This window comes from Microplitis demolitor, chromosome 10 (genome assembly GCF_026212275.2).
Source record: "Microplitis demolitor isolate Queensland-Clemson2020A chromosome 10, iyMicDemo2.1a, whole genome shotgun sequence".
In the NCBI taxonomy this organism is placed as follows: domain Eukaryota; kingdom Metazoa; phylum Arthropoda; class Insecta; order Hymenoptera; family Braconidae; genus Microplitis; species Microplitis demolitor.
Genome location: NC_068554.1, coordinates 70,676 through 95,918, shown reverse-complemented (window position 1 = coordinate 95,918; position 25,243 = coordinate 70,676). Strand labels below are relative to the sequence as shown.

The window sequence follows — 25,243 nt, the reverse complement described above, 5'->3', positions numbered from 1 at the left end:
GTATTATAAAGACAAAGATGTTTTTACGAGCTGATAGATCGGTTACTTGGACATCGGCCCACGCTAGAAAAACATTTTCTGTTAATTCTATCCAAATTTATTTTTTAAAATAATATTAAAAATTTTAAATTACATACAATGTGATTTAATGTCATCGTTTTAAAGCAATAAATATATAATAATTCAAGCAATCGTAAAAGTGCATTTAGATAATAAATTAGAACATGTGTTTTTTCTTATGATAGGCTTTTTTCTACAAATCTATATAAATACTAATTTTTTTAAAAAATATTTATAATAAAAGCAAGATTTATCAATTATTTATTCTGTGCTACTTTTACTTATTTTTTATTGAAACTTCAAATGACACACTAACTCATTTTAAATTTAAAGAGATCAAATAATAATAATAATAATAATATTATTAAAATTATGTAATTTAAAATTAATGTGTTCGTAAATAAATAATATTTTATACTCATTTGAAGCAATAAAATCTTTTATTGATCATGATAACAACGTGTTTTAGATTTCTCCGGTTTATTGGCGGGTGTGAGTTGTTTAAAAAAGTTTTAAGGTGAAAAAAAATAATTATTATTATTTAATTTTAAGTGTAGTATAATAATAATTTATGATACATTGATTTAAATTGATTAAATAATAAAATATATTTTTAAAATGTCTTTAAAAGTTTTAAAAAGTGATAAATTTAACTTTAAATAGGCAATAATGAAAAGTTTTTTGTGATTATGGATGGCCTTTGTCAAAGAACAAAATTCCTGCGGTCGACTAATGGTATCGACCTTAAACAAAATTGGAAAATGATCCTGGGTAAAAGCGAACCAGGAACACCATAAGAAAAGAGATTTAAGTAGCAGATGGATTCTATTCACACAACTTTATTATTTTTTTTTTTCTTATAATAATAAAATTGAGATTGAAAAATTAAAATCCCAAGTAAAGCTGTAATTAATTAAATAAATATACTTTAATGATAAAAATGATTAAAATGCCGGTCGTACGTCGTGATACGTACTTTGTGGCAAAGCGAACGAGAAAGTGGTCAACGGGATGCTGCATACTGTTATGCTTGGATGTGGACCGGGACGTGTGAGACGTGAAAATTATCCCGGATTTCATCCAGATCATCGTGTCACACGATTCAGGATGAACCGGGGCGAGCAAGAGACACTGTTTAGACAGAGTCGACAGCTTACCAGAATAGTACCGTCCCGTGAGGATTTAGTGCTTAGCGTTCTTAAAGCACCTATAAATCAACAACAGCAGCAGCAGCAACAACAACAACAACAACAACAACAACAACATCAACAATCATGTAAACATCAACAGTATTTACATAGCCCGCAGGATCATCATATCAACTGCCAAGCACATCAAACCTATCAAACTCATAATAAAAAATGCCCTCATCAAGGTACTCAATTTTAATTTCTCTTGTTTTTATAACTATTTATTAAAGATAAAATAATAATAATAATAATAATAATAATAAGAGATATGAAATCAGTAATAAAAAATCCACGTTAATTACATTTATCTTAATTATTGTCAGTTTAATCAATAGTGGGTAAGAAATAATCGATAAGTGTATTATATTGTCGTGTTGTAAATATTAAACGTGGGGCTTCTATATCTAAAAACAAAAAAATAAAATAGTCATTTGAAATCTATACTAATGAAAACAATAAATAGAAAATAAAATGTAAAAATAAAAAAGTCTAAGACGTAGCTAGTTTATCAATACAACTGTAAGGTTTCTTAATTTCTTAGAAAATCTATTTTTACTAATCAATATCATCAACTTGATTACTTGTTGTGTATAGTAAATCTATAATAAAGGAGCTTAAAGTTTTTATGCTACAGTCGATTGCTAAGAAACATTAATTATTAAACTCAATAGTCGTCAATCATATAACAAGATATTTGTATGCTACATCCGATATCTGTCACATTTATCGTTTTCGGCAGGATATTTTAAATATTTATTGTAAATATGTACATACATTTTCTAGCTCTTGTTATTATTATCAAATTCACAGTATAAAAAATAATTTAATTCATAGCAAAATTAAAAACATTATTTTGTCTCAGTAGTATATCTAAATTATTAATCATCTCCACGGTCATATATATATATATATATATATATATATATATATAGATAGGTAATCAATTAATTTTCATATAATTCTAATTTACTAAATAATCTTAAAAGTCAAAAGTATTTAAACCTAAATATCAGTACCGGAGATAAAAAATTTCATCAATGTAATAATAATTACAATTGTACAATAAAACTATATCTGGATTGATATATTATTAATTTTCTTGTTTATTCAAAAAGAAGGTTTTTATTATTATTTTGTTATTTTTATCTTATGCTAAAAGCTTTTTTTTACATTTACTCCTTTTCAACTTAAAAAGTTATTAAGTTATTACTGTACTCTATATTATTAAATAAAAATTTTAAGAAATAATATATTTTACCCTCCGTCATTTAGTGTTTAAATAATTAAATTAAAAAATTTAATAAAATTTTAAATAAACAAGTATTAAATATTGATAATCATCAAGCATTTAACTATTTAACTATTTAACTATTTATTAGATAGCTTTAAGCCCGCGGCAGCACGTCAGCTCTCAGCTAGACCGTGTCTCATTAACCCCGTACCGAGTTTCTTTGCAATTATACAAAAATTTAAATGTCTTCCATGTTGAGCTCTTCTTTAGCTAACTTACGACAACCTGTACAATTTATGTTTATCCTGTCTTTATACATACTTGCTAAATCTTGATAAATCTTTAGTATACCTATTAATTTACAAATCCGTTTATAATCCCACCAAGGAAAAACAGATTTCCATCTTTTCCACTAAAATTTTTAAAAATTTATCTCAAATAAGGAAACGATGCATGTTATACTGCGTTTTTATTCATCCCAAGAGATTTTATTTTTCATTTTTTTTATCATTCTAGCTTCACGATACATTTTGTCGATTATATTTACCGAATATCACAAAATCACTTACTAAATTTAACTAAAATTTTAAATAAATTTTAGCCTGAATTTATAATTATTATATTAGAAATTATTAAAGATATCAAGTTAAGTTTTAAAATTTAAATATTAAAAAATATCCGAGTTTTTATTTGTCATAAGGTCTTGATATAAATTCAGATTAATCAATTATAAGAAACTTAAATATATCCAGGGTCAAAGTTGATCTTTACTCTGTAGTCAGCTTTTAATCTTTTCTAAATGTCGGAGTGCATTTAAAGTTTCTCTCGAGTAAAGTAGAGATCGAGAAAGCTTCGCATGTCTCACTTTGCTTACAATAAACAAAAGTTACCAACTAAAGATGACAAAGGTGAGAAACTTAACTCAACGTTCTTGGTTAATTTAATTCAAAACGACTCTAGATAGATAAGACTTTAAAGTACCTTACTTTATCACAAAGTAAACCTTCATTGATACATACATACATACTCTACCAAAGATCTTGGTGTCAAGTTTACCTCAAAGTTAATAACTATCACCATTATTATTATTATTATTCTATTTATTTCATTTGTGACTTATTGTTATACAATTTACTATACAGCCGCTGACATTTTCATAATATCTTCTCTTAACCATTGTTCACTTTACCTTTCACATTTAATTCATAAATTTATCTTTTTAACGTCTTTGAAAAAAAAAAAAAAAAAAAAAAGACACATTAATAATCAATTTTTAAATTGACAAAATAATAAAAATACTTAATCTTCAAGTTTCAATAAAACTTTTTTTTAAGGAAAAGAGATTACATAATATCGATACTTTATGACAGGATAAAATTCAATATTTAGTTTGAATGGGCGACATTACCTCTCAAAATTCATCCAAAAAAAGACAGTTTTCTGGTACTGCTATTGCTACTGCTACTGATGCTGCTACTATTGGGCCAGATTGTATACCTTTAAAAAAAAGAGGGTAATAGTTACTTATATATCTCTTGAGGGAATGAAAATTTAATCCGGTACAGTCTTAATACGATTCCTATCTTGTATTGAGATAAAAAATTCACAAATTAAAAGTACTTTGATTTTTTAATAAAACATGATCTCGAGATAAATGTAATTACACGGACTGGATGATTGTCGAAAAAAAAATTAAAAAAAAAAAAAAAAAAACAAAAAAAAAAAGTTTAAAGAAAAAAATTGTTTAGGTCAGATTTACAACGAAAGTCTTCCAAAGCACAAAACAGAACAACAGAGTACTCGGTTAACAGAAAAACGATACAGTGCAGCTGCAGCTTATGCCGCTCTCCAGGGTAGTGAAGATGAACTAGTATCTTGTGATACTACTGAGGATTTAGCATTAAAAACACCTGGTAGTGAAACTGAGGATACTGATAACGGTGTTAATACTATTGATGAAAATCCAACGGGACATAAATTCACGTTTTTACGACGTTTTCGTTCCCCCCGATTTGGCGAAGCTCATCATAAACGTGTACCCACACCAATGAAGAGAAAGCATAGAAGAAAAAAAAACAAAGGAGACATTATTAGCAGAAGTGACGATGGTAATGATGTAGAGGGAGAGGAAGAGGAAGAAGAAGAAGAAACACCGATTCCTGTTCAAGCTGGTGTGCCTGATCCTTACTATCCGATTTATTTGCCCATTGATCAGGCATTTAAGGCTAAATATGTTTTTCATCATAAAAAAGGAAAAACATTTCAAGAACGGCTTTACGTATTTCTTGAGCATCCTGGTGGATGGATTTGTTTCGTTTATCATTTTACTGTGTAAGTATTTTTATTTTATTATTAAATTAATATATATACATATTTCATGCTTTCAATAATTATCAATTATTTCATGACGTGTATCAAAATTAATTAACGGATCATTATTATTATTATTAAAGAGTGTAGGTGATGTATATAGAGAGACTGTTGTTAATCAAGAGTAATAATTAATATTATGTTTTTAGTGATTATAGCTGACGGGGTAAAACAAAATCTAAACAGTTGATACTATAATATCACTTTTGCAAGTTGAATTCGGTAAACGACAGAAGCAAATTAATTCATGCGATTATCCTCTGGCTATTTTCTAATATTACTACGACATATAACCTATATTTATCTGACCTAAATTAATTATACTCACTCTTGATATTTACTATTTTTATCTCCAACAATAAAACCCGTCATAATTGTTGTTGTAATTATAGTAAATAACTAACTATGATATTAACTATATATATATATATATATATATATATATATATATATATATATATATATATATATACTTGAAAAAAATATGTATTGGATGACTGGTCAGGTCACTATGTAAATATATAAATACTTTATTGATACTAAAAATAGTTATATTATGAAAAATATAATACTTAGTAAATTATAGTAAATATCACTGATCAATTTATCATATAAAACTGTGATATAAATGAAAAAAAACAAAATATAATAAATGAATTTGATTATTTTTATCTAACTGATTAATATAGCACTTGAGATGAGTTACCGTTTGTAAAAATATTATTAATCATATGGGATAAAATGGACAATAACAAAATATAATCGTAAATTAAAAAATAATTATTTAAAATGAATAATGACAATGATAGTGCTGTTGAATCGATCAATAAATAGATATCCGAGTTTCATTGTGTAAAACCACTAGCTCAAATATATATTTATATATATATGTATATAGAATATAAAGCTCACAAACACGCAGAAATGACTTTTTAATCCGCTTGTAAAATCTAACTTTACTAACATAAAATCCATATAGTAATCCTTTTTAAATTTAAATAGATATTATTTTATTTTTCACGCTATTAATTTAATATTTATTATTATTAAATATTCAACAAGGTTATATATATATATATATAATAAAAATCAATAATGGTTATTATTATTATTATTATTATTTTAATTATACTAATAACGTACAATAATTAAAAGTAAACAGCTAGCAGCGTAAATTGGAAATGATAAGAGTGGGAGAAAAATAAACATTAATTTACACTTGTATTAAAATAGAACGTAAGCAAGTAAAGCCATTAGTCATTTTAAAATTTCGCAGCAATTAACTTTTGCTTAAAGTAATTCACCATCCAATATGGGCCTATATGGGTCAGTTTACTCAGCTCTTTCACTTTCTTATACTTAATACTTGATACACTACCAATCTAGAATTTACCAATTCTCATAGTATACATATGCTAAAAATTATAATGTGCATTATTGTATTAAATAGCGACAAAAGACCATTCAACACATTTTTTTTATGTATATTTACAAGAATTAACTTTTGTGTATGTGTGTATGTATGTGCCGATATATAAAACGACGTCATGTTACGTCCAGTAACCCATTTTCCGAATCAAAAACTCCAATTTCCGTTTATCAACCTCTTTATACTGGCATTCGGTTTCATGATTCGGTTTCGTTTGTATACTAACGAAATTTTGTCAATGCTAAATTATGTATATGTATATATATATATATATATATAGATAGTATTACTAAATTATTTGTTTTAATTTACAAAAATAAATGTTACTATTATTTAAAAGGATTTTTTAATATTTTCATGAATTATTGAAAATTTTCACTATAGTAAATCGAAAAGTACGAGTAAATGATAAAATAATAAAAGAGGTAAAGTTTTAACTTGAAGACAATTATCGCGTAGTAGGTCGAGGAAGGTGACCCACGAAGTTGATGGGCACTGAGCTACAACCTACAACTTAAATATATGGGCCCTCGACACGCTATGCCATGTTAAAGACCACCAGAACAAGTATTTTTATTCGTATTCATCTAACTTTATGCATAGAAATAAAAAATATTCGTATCTTTATTCGTTAACATTTAGACACCATCAAACCACCAAACTACCAAACCAATAACGATAACGATAACGATAATTCTAATTGCAAGTTCTCTTTGTTTAGTATCTAAGGGAGAAAATAAAAAAAAAAAAAGTAAATAAATCGTATGTAGTGAAGTAAGTACTTGGGAAACGATCAATCAACGTAATCAGCTGAGTTTTAAGTAATGCCGACTGCAGTCTTGACTACAATTCTTGTTCTCAACCCTCTCAACATACTTATACTATCTTATCCATAACTCAGTTAACTCTTATAACTTAGGCACAGTAATTGGTGTGAAATACATCGATTAAACTCATATGTCACAATGTTTACGTGTTTCTAAGTGCTTAAACCAACTTTTCTTTTTTTTCCTATTATTTTTTTATTTTATATTATTTTTCTTCATCCTCGTCTTGTTTTTCAACTTTTTTTAACAAATAAGAGCCACAATCTCTTTTATATATATTTTATTTTTTTATTTTTTCATGCTCACTAATTACTTTTTCTCTGTTCATGTCTTTTTGCTACTAACAGGATTAATCCTTGTCAAATTTTGTGGAAAACCCTAGCTAATGAGATTACTTGAGTTTATTTCCTAGATTGTTTGAAATATACCTGCCAATATTTACCAAAACTTTATTTATTTCAATACTTATTTTATTTATTATTTATTTAATTAATTAATTAATTAATTACTTTTACGTGTTTAAAATTATTACTTTCAGGAAATCTTGATTAATTATATAGTAACAACTCTCTTAGAGTTTAGATTTTATGAGATAAATAATCCATTAGTATATTAAATAAATACTAAATAAACTTTTATATAATGTTATTAATGAAATGTTAATTATATATAATAATTAACTATATTGTTGTTGTTTTTTCACAGGTTCATGGTGGTATTGGTGTGCCTCATATTTAGTGTACTGTCAACGATAGAACAATATAGTAATTTTGCAAACGAAACTTTGTTTTGGATGGTAAGTACACTCAAAAAAACTAAATTTAATAAAAATAACCATATATTTTTTATATTTAAGAGAGAAAAAAAAAAAAAATGACTTTTTACAGTAAAGTCGCTTAACATTTATTAAACATAAAACAATTTAAATAACAAAAATAAAAGATTAAATATTTAACTACAGAATCGTATCTAATTAATAAATTTTCATTAAAAATGTAACTGACATTATTTGAACGTTAGTCTCCTTATCGATTCATCCTATATCCTACTACTTTACTCATACTATTATATACTAATATATAATATGTATAAACAGTTGTAATAGTTAGTATAGTACAACAGCCTCTTTCAGTTGACGTCCTAAATTTGCTGGATGAACTTGACGTATGCGTCCGACAGCTGGTGAAGTTAATCCAACAAGGTTTCTATAAACAGACTTACTCAAAACACAAGTGGATTACTATTCCATCAATCACTCTCTGAATTACGATTTCACCGTTTAATTTATAGTCAGCGACTGTCTGTAACAGACATGATTTAGCAATTCGGCAAGAGGCCCTTAACTTACTAAATTTTACTTACTCTCGATTTATCATCTTATCTTTTATTATTTTTATAAATTTTAAATATTCAATAAAATAATTATTTAAAGTTTTAAATAAATAATTAATATTTTTATACAGGAAATATGCTTGGTTGTATTCTTCGGTGTCGAATATATGATAAGATTATGGAGTGCGGGCTGCAGGTCAAAATATATGGGATGTTGGGGCAGATTACGATTTATACGCAAACCAATTTGTATAATAGGTAACACAAATAATTTTTTTTTTTACACATTTAAAGTTTATTTTTAATAATTAATTTTAATTTTAAATAAAAAATAAACGTTTGTTGAATGAAAGTTTAATAGAATTATGTTAGGAAGTATTTTTTATTATATTTGTTTGATGAACAAATACCTCGGGAAATGTCTGTCCCAGTATGTTAAAATAATATACCACAGACTACACAAAAGATTTTATACATCCTATTATATTCATCTCACTGATTTTTCTTTTCTTCACTATTATTATTATTATTATTATTATTATTATTATTATTATTATTATTATTATTATTATTATTATTATTATTATTATTATTATTATTATTATTATTATTATTATTATTATTATTATTATTATTATTATTATTATTATTATTATTATTATTATTATTATTATTATTATTATTATTATTATTATTATTATTATTATTATTATTATTATTATTATTATTATTATTATTATTATTATTATTATTATTATTATTATTATTATTATTATTATTATTATTATTATTATTATTATTATTATTATTATTATTATTATTATTATTATTATTATTATTATTATTATTATTATTATTATTATTATTATTATTATTATTATTATTATTATTATTATTATTATTATTATTATTATTATTATTATTATTATTATTATTATTATTATTATTATTATTATTATTATTATTATTATTATTATTATTATTATTATTATTATTATTATTATTATTATTATTATTATTATTATTATTATTATTATTATTATTATTATTATTATTATTATTATTATTATTATTATTATTATTATTATTATTATTATTATTATTATTATTATTATTATTATTATTATTATTATTATTATTATTATTATTATTATTATTATTATTATTATTATTATTATTATTATTATTATTATTATTATTATTATTATTATTATTATTATTATTATTATTATTATTATTATTATTATTATTATTATTATTATTATTATTATTATTATTATTATTATTATTATTATTATTATTATTATTATTATTATTATTATTATTATTATTATTATTATTATTATTATTATTATTATTATTATTATTATTATTATTATTATTATTATTATTATTATTATTATTATTATTATTATTATTATTATTATTATTATTATTATTATTATTATTATTATTATTATTATTATTATTATTATTATTATTATTATTATTATTATTATTATTATTATTATTATTATTATTATTATTATTATTATTATTATTATTATTATTATTATTATTATTATTATTATTATTATTATTATTATTATTATTATTATTATTATTATTATTATTATTATTATTATTATTATTATTATTATTATTATTATTATTATTATTATTATTATTATTATTATTATTATTATTATTATTATTATTATTATTATTATTATTATTATTATTATTATTATTATTATTATTATTATTATTATTATTATTATTATTATTATTATTATTATTATTATTATTATTATTATTATTATTATTATTATTATTATTATTATTATTATTATTATTATTATTATTATTATTATTATTATTATTATTATTATTATTATTATTATTATTATTATTATTATTATTATTATTATTATTATTATTATTATTATTATTATTATTATTATTATTATTATTATTATTATTATTATTATTATTATTATTATTATTATTATTATTATTATTATTATTATTATTATTATTATTATTATTATTATTATTATTATTATTATTATTATTATTATTATTATTATTATTATTATTATTATTATTATTATTATTATTATTATTATTATTATTATTATTATTATTATTATTATTATTATTATTATTATTATTATTCTGGAGTGAAAGTATAAATTGAGAACAATACTTGATAATGTGAAACAAAACTTGGATTTAAATTTAAGACTTAATCGTTGTCGTGGCGTCAATTGTCGTCCTGTCAGTTGGAAGCAATGGCCAAGTTTTCGCAACTTCCGCAATTCGTGGTATTAGATTTTTGCAAATTCTGCGAATGCTTCATGTCGATCGTCAAGGTGGTACTTGGCGACTGCTTGGATCCGTTGTATTTATTCATCGTCAGGTATATCTTATATATATGAATATAACAACTTTTTTTTTATTTCTTCACCAAGATTTTAACTACAATATAGATTGTTTTAAATTTACTAAAGGAATTGATAACGACACTTTACATTGGATTCCTGGGTCTGATATTCAGCAGTTACTTTGTATATTTAGCTGAAAAAGATGCTGTGGGACCTGATGGAAAAACTGATTTTTCTAGTTATGCTGATGCCCTTTGGTGGGGTGTGGTAAGTATTATATTTATCGTATTTGTAATAACAAAAAGACATGTATAAATATTTTTTGGTTATCAATTTTTTTTCAATAGAATATCAGTTTTAAATCATTTCAAGGCGATGCATCAAGAAAAAAAAAAAATAAACAAATAAAAATTAATATGCCTTTTTTTAGATTGAATGGTAGATATATTTATATATTTAAATTAAGCGAAACTCAATTAAATATCAACAATTGAATCTTAACATGCATATGTAAGCTGACTTGAATACGGATCCTCTAGATATATAATCTGTAGTAACATACAAATAGACATCGATACCTCATTTCAAACAATACTCCTTTATCACACGACAGTTGCCCAACAAAACCAACTCAGATATATCGGGTTGATTATTTAAACAATGTATGTATGTATATATAGGTAGATATCAGTACATCGTTAAATTAATTGACAACTGGCCATTTCTCGAACGACGACAATCTGCTGGCAATTATAACAACTATATATTTAAAACAAAACAAAACAAAACAAAACAAAAAAAAAAAAATCATAATAATAAATACTGTATCGACGTTTACATTGGATACGTCATTACTCGTTTTCCATTAAAATTAAAAAAAATTTAATAGTAGTAATTATTATTTATTTTTATAATTGGACGTTTTATTTTAGATCACCGTCACAACAATAGGTTATGGAGATACTGTACCACAAACGTGGATGGGAAAAATAGTTGCTTCATGTTTCAGTGTCTTCGCTATATCATTTTTCGCACTTCCAGCAGTAAGTTTTTTTTTTTTTTTTTTTTTCTATTATAATTAATTGATGGTTATACAAGTATTTTAAAAATTACTTTGTAGCATATTATGTGAAAAGTTAAAAAAATTTGATGCATTTATTTATTTAATAAAAAAAAAAGTTTACACTAGACTTAAAAGTATCATAAAACATTTATTTTAAATTATATTTTAAATTGTAAATTATTGTGTCTTAATGGTATTTAATATATTAATTTAGGGAATACTTGGCTCGGGTTTCGCGTTAAAAGTACAGCAGAAGCAACGTCAGAAGCACTTTAACCGGCAGATACCAGCCGCAGCAATGTTGATCCAATGTCTATGGCGTTGTTATGCTGCTGACAAAGCCATCAACAGTGTAGCAACGTGGAATATTTACATAAAGGACCCAGCACCTAGTGGTCAACCCTCGACACCACTTGGCAAGGTAAGCTATTAATTATAAACAACATTAAACTCCATATCACAAGTAGAAACTTTAGCTGTTGACTGTCAATGTTTACTAGTTGCTTCTCATGTTTTTTTAAACGTATAAACGTAATATGGCAATACCGTTGCTCATTTTTTTGCAATTTTTTAATTTACAATTATATAAAAAATATGAAAAAAAAAAAAAAATTTAATTTTAACTTAATAAAAAATGAAGAAGCAAAAATAATCAAACTCTATGCAATTCTTGTTATATCAACGTGCGTGATTTATCATGGTATTATTATTATTATTATTATTTTTTTTTTATTAATTTTTGGATAAACATTTTTGAAGGCACTTGTGAATTTTGAGCATTTTTGATGAGCCAGATATTTTTTGCAGTCTACAATAACCTTGGTTGTTAAACAAATATCAGTTTTACTCCTTAATTCAACCTCCTTTACACGTTTTTACTGTAGAGCATAAAATTTCAATCACTTATTATTATTGTTATTATTTATTTTTTTTTTTAACAATTATTATTAATTGATATAATTATTTTTATTAAATTCAGATAAAAATAATATTATATTATATTTGTTTATAAATATTAAAATTTTATAACAAATTACATTTGAAATTTGTTTTTTTTCCATTTTTAATCTGATTAAAAGTAGAAAATTATTTATTTTTAAGTAATATAGATTTAAATTAATTATAAAAATTATTTCGGAAAAATAATTTTTTTTATTGAAAAATAAACAGTTAATTAAAACTTTAAACCAGATTCATAAAATCCTTATTTTAATTGATTTATTTATTATTTGTTATTTTATTTTTAAATCATATAAATTTCAAAAAAAAAAAAAACAAATATAAATATATACATAAATATATATATATATATGGTAGGCAATTGATAAACCAACCGTAATGTATTTCAGTTGATTTGTGTAAAGAAGATGGTATGTAAATGGTTTAGATTTATTTTATTTATTTATTTTTTTATATCTCCTTATGCATGTACTATTATTTTTTTTTATTATTATTATTATTGTTATTATTATTATTAACTATTATCTTTTTTTGTTGTTACAATATTTATTATAATTTCAACACTTTTATATTATTAAACACAAAAACTTGGCTAATAATCTGCTAATCATCATTAGTAAACGAAATTAGTGCAATAAATTTATTTTTAGGCTAGGGCTATTCGTGAGCCCGAAAAATCTTCTTCTTGTTTTCTTTTCTTCTTATTTTTACATCTTTTTTTAAATAAAAATGTTTTAATATCGTTGCCTTTAAGTATTACATAAAATTTTAGAATAGAAAAAAAAAAAAAAAAAACAATGAATTGATTTTCTATAGCCAAAAATTGATTAAATTCAACAGTAAAATAACAATAAAACATAAAAAAATATTAAAGAATTTGGCCCATAAAATTTAATCACACATATCGTTAACGTAATGGAAATAACAAATAATATTACTAGTTTAAAATATTTTTAACGAGAATGTCGGCTATTTAATCATTTAATCTATTAACAATTCATAACATATAATTATTATTTCATGAACGAGAATAATAATAATATCATAAATTATTATTACTTAGATTTTTTAATAATGTTATAAAATAATAGATAACCTCTGATTATTTTTTATTACTTAAAATCTCATTAATATATATTTGAATTATTATATTATTAATAGATATTAAAAACTGATAAAAGTAATATTCAACTAACATATACTCTATTTATAAAACTTTTTGACATATTAATAAAAAAAAAGAATACCATCGATAGCTATATCATTTATATACCTTTATAATTATTAATATATTATATACTTAGCTTTGTGTATTGTTGCATGTGCACGAGTTTATATTGCGTAAACAGAGCATGTTGTAATGTATGTCGATTTTATTTACTTACTCACTCTAACTCTTATTATTCTTTACTGTTACTGCTACTGCTACTGCTGCAATATTTATTTCTCTTTTTCTCTTTTTCTATATATTTATATATCTATATGTGTGTAATACACGTTATGTGAATGGTATGTCGGCTTGAAAATTAAACAACGAAAATCCAAAATAAAGCAAGGAAGGGTATAGAACGGATTTTCCAGTGTAACGGGATACTCACCCTTAGTATATGATATATAATATAGTTGAGCTATGCCAGGGATGAATTTGTCTTTCTTCAGCATAGTAAAATTTTACTGTTCTTTTGTTTATTTATTTAAATATTTAAATGACAACAGTTTTACAAAATTATTGTTCATAACAAGTTAAACTTAATTTTTTTTTCTATTATTATTATTATTATTATTATTATTATTATAAACAAGGGTGTAATGTATTTCGTTATACGTAAAAAGGGTGCTATAGAGTAAGGGGTGGGAAGAGCAAGAAACAGTTCAGAAAAAGAAAAAGAAAAAGAAAAAAAAAACAAGAGTAGAAAATAGTGCATGTTGTGTTCGACGTTGTGTAATGGGAGGGCACCGGGGGTTCAGTCTCTGATGATCCAGGTGGCTAAAAAGGCGAGCGTGCTGAAAAGAAGAAAATCAAGAAATCGAATGGAGACGCAAAGCTCGCAGACTCCTACTCTTCCGTCAATCATGACTTCAGGATCTGGAACAGGAGCCAGTACTCAGACCGAAAATCAACGAATTGACAATGAGGGTGACGTTGTTTTTTATATGGAAGAACCAAAAGCTGGAACACCCAACAGAGCTCGTCGAGACAATAGGTAACTATTTATTAATCGCTATCGATTATTTTATTTTTATTAAAAAGTTATTTTAATTTAACATACTTAACAAATTTCATAAAAATTTTTTTAATATTTAAAAAATATTATTATTAACCTTCTAGAGCAATTGCTTTATTACAAATACAGAAAATTTATTTTATTTTAAAAATAATCAAGTAATAAATAAAAAAATTTTTTATTTATAAAAATTTATGATTTGTAAAAGCATTTGATCTAGACGACGTTTTAATTTTACAAAGAAAGAGTTTAGAGTGAAATGGTGAGTAGGGTATTTCCTATTTCCAGGGGCAGCCTGTTTACATCACAAACTAGTTCGGTGACAGAAGCTGCCAGCGACGAGATCGATATTGACATCGACGAACCCCAGAGGGTAACAACGTGAGTATTCCTATACACATTCCTATTCAATGTCTTATGTATCATCATTTTTTTTTTTTTTTTTTTTAATCTTTTCAATACTTTTTATTGACACATTATATTTTTATATATGTACATACTACTATACTACTATACTACTATACCACCTCACTTATTCTGCTGCAACTTGATAGCTGCCAATATTTTTTTAACAATCTCCCAAGAGATATTTTAAAAATCTATTGATTTTAAATTTCTTTAGTATTTTTTTTTTTTTTCAACATACAAATATTTTTGCTTAATATTTATAGTCAATGAAAAATATAACTACAAACAAAAAATATCATTCAGTTATGATTTTTTAAATATTTAAAAAATTTTAATTTAGATGAAAAATCGTAAATTTAAATGCCAATAGCGGCAATCTTGATGTGCTGTGGAATCAGAGTAGATGAAAAGTAAACCAATATAACTTGCAATCAACTATAAAACAGATTCTTTTGAACTTTTAAAAACTATTCCAGTAACAGAATTCATTAGAGAATATTCATCCGATAGCTCAAACATTCCGTTAACATAAAAAAAAAAAAAAAAAAAAAAATAAAAAAAATAATAATCGGTCTATCAATTAATCCTGCTGACTAGCCCCAAAACTTTCCGCTGTTTTCGAGCTCCTTGAGCTCTTCGAGCTCGAAAATACGTTTGTATGCCTTTGTTTTCAAAAAATAACATTTTTTACTATTTTTTCTCCAACGATATCTCTTGAACGAATTGACCAATTGAGACGGCTGAGGCGGCAATCGACGCATTTTATTAAGTTCTAAAGCTGATCAAATTTTGAAATTGATTTATCTAGAACCTCAAAATGTCAAAATCTGATAAAAATTCAGTATCGAACAAAACAGTAATGATTGTAATGGTAAAAGAAAATTTGAAAGAAAAAGAAAACATAGTTGAAATTTAAAACGTTTAAAGTTGGTATTGGAGATTAAAATGCCGTAGGTGATATACATAATATATATTACCTAGGGAAAATAAAATGATAATAAAAAAAAATTAGCATGAAGAATATGTATATATATATATATAAATTTTGTTAGCAAACAAGACATGTTATATTATGTTTGTACTATACACTGTACAGAGCAGATAGAGTAATAATATTATAAGAGTATAGTGTATGATATATGATATATTATATAGATATAAAAATATTCTTTTGGATTTTCAGGCTCACTGAGGCGCATCGAAACGCGATAAGGGCCATCAGAAAGATCAAGTACTTTGTAGCACGTAGAAAATTTCAACAGGCGAGAAAACCTTATGATGTCAGAGACGTAATCGAACAATACAGTCAAGGACATTTAAATATGATGGTGCGAATTAAGGTAAGACATTTTTTTTTATCTAACATTTACCGAGATTACATTTTTTTTATTATTACTTTTAACGGTTGAAATATTTCTATAAAATAATTTATTTTTTATGCATCCATGGATAAAATACATGTATATAATTTACACCAGAATGACCATAAGAAATTTTTTTCACAACTTATTGGAAATTTCTTAATATAGATTTATATAAAAAAATTTACATGGTCAATAATATTATATTTATTATTATTTTAAAATTTAAAATAATTTTATAATTTAAAGATGTCACTGAAATAGTATAAAAAAAAAAAAGTGCTTGAAGCTGTAACTTATTTTGTTGGCAAATAAAAGCCCAAAAGACGAATAAATTGCATGATAGATATTTAGTCACGGACATTTATCTGTCGAAACAAGAAGAGTAATTTTTCTTATCAATTGGGTATATTACTCGGGCGTGTTGTAGGAGCTACAGAGGAGATTGGATCAGACCCTGGGTAAACCAGGCAGCTATCTAGCGGGAATCGACCGGGCTGGCAATGTGAAACCCATGACGATCGGCGCACGCTTGTATCGCGTCGAGCAGCAGGTGAGGACGAATTTATCCTACTCACAATTCACTCTATGTAGAATACAACATACAACATACAACATACAACATACAACAATTCTCCTTTCTATCTATATTTTCTTCTTTATCTGTCTACACTATACTGTATTACATATACAGTATTATATAAACTTAACTACTTTTATCTAATATATAATATGTAAATAAATACCCTATTAATCCTATTATACTTTTCTACTCCAGCAATTATTTATTTTTACTTCTTCTTTGCTTATTTATCTCTTTAATTTTATTTCTATCTTTAAATCTTATTTGATAAAAAAATAGGAAAAAAAAAAAAAAAAAAAAAAAAAACTTTACCAAAAATAATGGATACGTTTTCATAAATATTAAAAAATGTATATAATTCATTTGCATGTCTACTTTACATCAATGTTGATGTATAATAACTATGAACTAGATAAAATCATGTTAAAGTTTGAGATGAATTATTTTTGTATAGAAATATAATGCAATGGCACTCTCATTAAAATTATAAAATTATACAGTGTCATTAGCAAATATAAATTTTTTTTAATCATCTTGTTGACGATATAGTAGTCTTATGAATATAGTATATATTGTCATTATTATTATTATTTTTGATGGTTGAAAGGACATGAGGATAAACGAGCAATTAAGAAAAGTTAAAAGTGGATAAAAGTTTTTTATGACCACTACGGAACAGTAATTATATAAATTATATAAATAAACCGGAAACGTACAGTTTTTAATTATTTTTTATTCCTCCAATTTATTTTGAATATTTTAAACGGTTGATAATTGCGATAGGATTAATAAACTATTGAGCTGATTACTGCTTGAGCTGAAAATTATGATTAAAAAAATCTCAACAAGTGATTTAACTTTTAAAATATTTTAAATATATATATGTTATAAGTATAATTATTTTGTGCAGCTGGCAGTAATGGATAAGAAACTTGACCAACTGGTATACGTATTAAACGCGATGGCTCAAAAACAACAAATACCACTGAGAAGTATTGAAGACGAGGTGTAACAAATGCCCCAACCTTTTTTATCAACTTTTCCTACTCTACCATCAACATAAAAATCAACATCAACATCAATACAAAAAGCATAAATTTTAATTTAAATACGTATCCATTATATTATAAATTATTAGAGTAAGCTTTGTAAAAGTTGACCGTGTCAACATATTACACATCAGACATATACTGTTATGGTGACTATATATTATATATAAACCGATGAAATCGTCAAGTACAAGTTTTAACGTAAAGGGATTTTTGTGTGCAAAGGGCAGACTTCTACGACGGTCCATTTATACCCAAAGCTCATAATAGCTTTTTAGCTTTCCTCTAACGTGGCTGGATCCTGGATCCAGTCATCTCAGCCCTCCAGTTAGCTAAATCGACTATCCATATTAATAATTAAATAATCACACTCAAATCAAAGTTAATATTCATTTAAATATTTTTAATTATACCCAATTAAATACATAAAAAAAAAAATTGTTTTATTTCGTTAAACGATTTATACGCACATATACTTGATAATTTACGTGTATAAAAATATTATATCACGTACAGTGTATTTCAGAATTCAGTGTAACAGGAACAAAAAAATATATAAATAATTAATAATAATAATAAGCATTAATTAATTAAATAAATTCATATAATTATAACTCGATAATCGAATCGTCCGTCAACTTTAATTATAATAATATTAATAACAATTTTATTAACAATGGCAATCGTCGTGCACTCTCGTGTATCTAATAGTTTTATTCAAATTAAAATCACCAATTAATTAATAATATAAAAACAAAAGAAAAAAAAAACATCGATATTATTTATTTAAGTTATTAATAATAAAATTACGAAAAAATAAAATAATTTGAGCGTACTTGAACAATCGATTATAACTTGAAGAAAAAATAATTTTTTTTACTAACTAAATAAGCTATTAAATGTTTAAATTATCAAATTGTAGATTTGTACAATGTAAATATTATTTATTATTTATTTAGAGACTTACACGTTTATTAGTATTCATTAGGAGTACTCATTAAGCTTCGAATAAAAAAATATAATAATAATTTAATTTAATTCGAAATAGTAGGGTCCAAAAATAGATTTTCAATTAATATAATAATAATAATAAAGTAATATATTTGAGGTGATAAACAAATAAAATAATACACCTCTTATTTCGAACCGTGCGAGTATTTGGCACAAATATATTAATAAATAATATTCAACTTGAGATGATTGAATTTAAATATTAATGATATAGATATATACAATATTATAATTCGTAATGCGTGACTGCCTTTTCATATTAATATATAACAGTCTGTTTGACAATCGCGTAAACGCTAGAACGGGTGCACCTATAAATATTAAATAATAAATAATAATAATAGTTATAGTTGTGATTATGATGTATTTAGTATATGGATAAATATAAACACACACACACACACACACACACACACACACACACACACACACACACACACACACACACACACACACACACACACACACACACACACACAGTGCTTTGAGCCTTTTTGCAAAGTGCAGTCTTTGTATACTCTATGGTGCCTATTATCCACTTAAATCTACTTCACTATTAGACTATTCTCAAATCTTGATAATAGTCATTGTTAACGTATACAATTAATAATTTATTATTATTATTATTATTATTATTATTATTATTATTATTATTATTATTCATTATTAATTCACCGTGATTAAATAAAAAACTCAAATATAAAAAAAATGTAATGATCAGGAACAAAAAAGTATACTTTATCTTAATGTATTTTGAAGATTATTGAATTTCAATTAATTCACTATAGTTATCTTTGAAATTTAATTTTAAATTATGATGATATAAGTAATATACATATAAATTAAATAAATATAACCATATTATGTAGTATAGTAATTTTACTCTGTGTACAAAAAACAAAAAAAATTATTTTTTTTTACATTTTTCTATTGTCCTATGATTTAAAATTATTCAAGATTTACAATACACGGTAGAAAATTTAATGAATTAATTTAATTAGACAAAACATAATCATTAACTAACGGTGGAGGATTACCAATATATACTTCTAATGACAAAATTATTTTAAATAATCTATATATATATATATATATATATATATATATATATATATATATATATATATATATATATATATGCTATAAACAATAAATAAAACAAATAGTAATAATAATAATAGTTTCTCAGTATATCGTTCGTTAATCGGCCGAGAAAAATATAAAATTACCATTCATATCTTACACAATTAAATATAATCATAATTATAGTAGTTGACAAGTAAAAAAAAATGATACTAATTAAATAGAATGAAAATCTTAAAAAAATAATAAACGATAATAATAATAATAATAATAATATGTCGACGAATTAATTAGATAGACGAAAAGTTTATAATATTTACGAAAGCTCTGCTACTCGCAGCTTAGATTGTGATATCACGCGACCTAGTTATCGAAAACGTCAATAATTTTTATTTAAACACGCGTTTGCCTACTTATTATTATATTATAATTTCAGTCATACAAAAATAATTAATATCTTAATTATTGTATTGTTATTGAATAACGTTCAATCATCGATTATTTTTGAAATATTATAATTTAATTTGTAAAAATTAAATAACATGTTTCAAAAAATCTTTATCAATTTTTATTCGGTATTTATTTATTTTAATAAATAGATAATTAATAATTATAATAACTATGTATAGCAATACTAAAAAAAATGATATCGATATTAATTATTAAGATTAATTAACGAAATCAAGTATATTGTAAATCATAATATTATATTTTGTTGTTTTAATTATGTCATAATATTTATACCAAATTTAAAAACACTGAAATTAAAATTTCTTGCATGGTGACTTGACACACTCTGACAAAAAAAAATATATTTTTATAAAAAAAATAATCAGTATAACTATATTTATTTTAAATTATAATTGAAATTATTGTGATTTAATATTACGAGATTAATTTAAGTCACCGTGCGTTAAAAATTTTTTAAAAACATCATCAAACTCGTTTAATTATTTAAATAAATATTGTTACTAATAAATAAAATTATTTAATATTTATATACAACATTTAACTAAACACTTTGTTGAAAAATAAATGCTTAGACTATTGTTGAAAAAAGTATATTTTATAAAACTAATAAACAATAAATATAATTTTTGTTGAGGTAAAGTAACAGAATTTTTCTATTGTTGATAAACTCAAAGAATTTAAATGCTTTTATTACTCTCTATATACATATATGAATATTTATTTATCATTGAAACATGCTGTAGATCAGTATGAAAAAAAAAAAACAAATAATAATAATAATAATAATAATAATAATAATAAATAAATGAAATTTATATAATACCTGACCTTTTTCTCGATAGCTGAATAAAATATTAATCTTTTTTAAAAAGACCAAACTCTCCCAATGTACAAAAAAAAAAAGACAAAAACCTTACAAAAAAAAAAAAATAATATCAATAACTATTATTATAATTATTTCTTTAAAATTTAAAAAATTCTGACCAACTTTGTCTGCATTGAAAAAAAAATGTATCAACGAGTCTCACGGCAGTACTTAAAATATATATCATAAAAAAAATATATCAACGGTATAATTGAATTGAAATAATTTAAAAAATGAAAAAATAATCGCGTCTGTAAGACTGCTCTAGTTTCGAGAGTCTAGTCCTGGCTATTGATTAAGTAATAAACGATTAATGCTGAATATCGAACGTTATAATTCATATACATATATATTTGACGTTTGTAAGTATACGACATGAATACACATTATAGCAAAGATGAAAACCGAGTTTATCATTATCTATGATACTGATAAGTTTAATTGATCTGTGGTAGCTAAGCTATCCAAACTAATCAGTCTTATAGTGACATTGTGTATATTTGAATTAAACTCAACAAACTCAATCATATCACCGTAGTTGCCTATTATATACACTCCACTAATCTATCTAATATATATGATAAATTATATATGTATTATTGATTAAATAATAGAAATTAACTTTGTTTAAGTAAATAATAATAATAATAATAATAATAATAATAATAATAATAACAACAATTTATTAAATAATCTTTGAATAATTTATCACACCAAACAATCTGTAACTTTTATAAAAAATGCGTCACGGATCGATATTAAAAACAGAGTTCTTAATTTTAACCAAATAGTTTTATATATTTATTGTTAATTATTTTATTAATAAACATTTTTTTATTGGCTGCTAAGCAAATTTAAGGTCACTTTGTAATTGATTGTATAAATTGTATTAAATGTTATTTATAAAAGCAAAAAAATATTTTTGCAAGTGTCCTTCCAATATTTTAAAAGGTGATAGCGATAAAAACGACTTTAGCAATTAGCAATTATAGTAATTATGGTGTATAGTACGCTTTCGGAATATTTTTTAAAATTATTATATTTTTAGTGGTCCATTTCTTGTCTATTTAGTTTAAATAGATTTATAATAGTACAATAATTATTTAACAATTAATATAATAACATAGAATAGTTATAGCTTCTCTATCGTAATTACTAAAATATTAATTAAATGGACCAAAAAAAAATGTAAAAATTATCAATAAACACACTTTTAAAAATACTATTATTGTTATTATTATTATTATTATTATTATTATTATTATTATTATTATTATTATTATTATTATTATTATTATTATTATTATTATTATTCTTACAAGAATAATTAAATGAGATATAATGATAGAATAATATTATTATATATTATCATCGTTATTTTTAAGTAGTATAATTATGTGAATATTTTGAATTACGCCTTGTCAAATATTGTAAATTTGTGACATTCATTTCTCTATTATGTATAATTATTAAGATAATTATAATTACTAATTAAAATAAATATATAATATTATGAATTAAAAATATAATCAATCTTCATTATTTTTTAAATAATTTTTTTAATTTATTAAAAATTAAAAATGATACAGACTGTGTAGTGGGCTTTTTTCAAATGATATTGGGTGTGTTTGTTTTTACTCCACTCTGCCGCACTCTACTAACACTGACTCAGCATTAAAGTCATTAGTCATTAGTAGGGGTGTGCGAATACTCGAAACTTGGAATTATTCGAGGCTAATCGATCGAATCGAGCAAGATTCGCACAGCCCTAGTCATTAGTATAGCTAATTTATTACACTTGTACAAATTTCTATATCTGAATGGTGAGATTGTCATGACGTTATCCCTGATACCCACACTTTAAATATATCCAATTGTTCAGAAAGTTCTGCAGTGAAACATTTTCGGCTAACTAACGACAAGTTTCTGATAAACGGTTGGATAATACTTGCATGCTATAATTGATGCAAATCAACTGCCTTCATTTGAATGTAAGTTGACAAAAAAACTTGCCGTAAATTTAAAGTGAAACTTTCAATCAACTTAACGTCATTGTCTGACCGTAACACTTGTAGTCAAATTTAAAATAACCTACAGACAATTTACTGTCAACTTAAAGTAACTTAAGGTAACTGTTTGCTCTCAAACTTGACTTTTGAATACTGCTGAATACGGCCGTAGCTTAAAGTTAACTTACAGTGCTTACAGTTAAGGTGCAGGTTATCAGGGTATTTAAACTGAACCAAAGATGTCGATAACATCAATTCCAATTTAATCAAGCACTGGTTAAAATGAAGAATTATATGTAGACTGGAATTGATGACTCTATACCCTGATAGCCAAGTTGGCGAGAAACTGACGAGAAACTTGCAGCCGCAACTGGAACCAAGTTGATCGCCAACAGTTGGTACCTCCAATAGTTGATGGACATTTTCTGAGAAAGTTGGTGGCAAAAGTTGTAAATCTAAAAAGTTAACTATCACTTTCTGAGAAAGTTGGTGGCAAAAGTTGCTTGCAAAAGTTGGTGATCATAAGTTGACGGTAAGTTTACTTTCAATTTCCTCAGAAACTTGCATTCCAGTTGCGGCTCCATACTGCCGCCAACTTTCTGAGAAAGTTGGCGGTAACTTGTAGCCAAAAGTTGCAAAAGCTGAAGTTGTCGATAACTTGTCGTCAAGTTGGTCGGAAACTAATGAATGACCAACTTTTTCACGATCAACTCGTGTTATCAGGGTATATACCAATATAGATTTGTGTGTAGAATGGCCTGTAACTTATTTGCTGTAACTTTCCTCCTATTGGTAATAGCTTTGCATTATTAGATAATTTTTTGTTCATCATGATGTCCTCTAGTAGATAAAAAATAAAAAAAAATACTCTGAAAAATTTTTAGTTTTAATTAAGAACCGCGATCTGGCTAGAGAGGATCAAGAAGAATACTATCCATGCCCTGCATAAAAAATCTGATAGATTCTTATAGCTGTATGTATAAGGCCTTATGCTTAACAGCACTTCTCATAGATCTCATTCATTTTTATAAAATATCTATGGGAATTTATGAGCATCTATTAAATTCAATGAGATCTTCTAAACAGGGTGGGTTTTTTTTAAAGGTAGAGACTAACTTTTCTCCTTTTGGGAATATCTTGACATAATATTTACATTCTTCATTCATTATAATATTCTTTAATATAAAAAAAAAAACCCAAAAATTACTAAGAAAAATTATTTTTTTAAATGATGCTACCGCGATATGGTCAGAGAGAATCTGGATACCAGTTTTGCTGGAGATTAAAAGTACTCGTCTACTGAGAATTATGATTTCCGGTGGCGTCTATTTTTTGCAGCTTACTTCCTTT

General features: G+C 23.9%; 1 protein-coding gene across 3 annotated transcripts; it reads left to right on the top strand.

The window, feature by feature from the left end:
- The first annotated feature begins 572 nt into the window (after positions 1 to 572).
- LOC103571898 (potassium voltage-gated channel subfamily KQT member 1) lies at positions 573 to 19,125 on the top strand. Of its 3 annotated transcripts, none has more exons than XM_008550235.3 (14): positions 573 to 1,435; positions 4,230 to 4,812; positions 7,813 to 7,903; positions 8,571 to 8,697; positions 10,665 to 10,840; positions 10,932 to 11,072; positions 11,738 to 11,848; positions 12,083 to 12,289; positions 13,218 to 13,238; positions 14,812 to 15,032; positions 15,342 to 15,434; positions 16,645 to 16,801; positions 17,253 to 17,375; positions 18,316 to 19,125. In XM_008550235.3, the coding sequence occupies exons 1-14, from the start codon at positions 1,072 to 1,074 to the stop codon at positions 18,415 to 18,417; spliced, it is 2,517 nt and encodes an 838-aa protein (XP_008548457.1). In that variant the 5' UTR covers positions 573 to 1,071; the 3' UTR covers positions 18,418 to 19,125. The 3 variants fall into 3 exon arrangements, with proteins under 3 accessions (XP_008548457.1, XP_008548456.1, XP_014298357.1); XM_008550234.3 differs by having other exon boundaries at positions 14,797 to 15,032; XM_014442871.2 differs by lacking the exon at positions 13,218 to 13,238 and having other exon boundaries at positions 14,797 to 15,032.
- Positions 19,126 to 25,243: the final 6,118 nt, after the last annotated feature.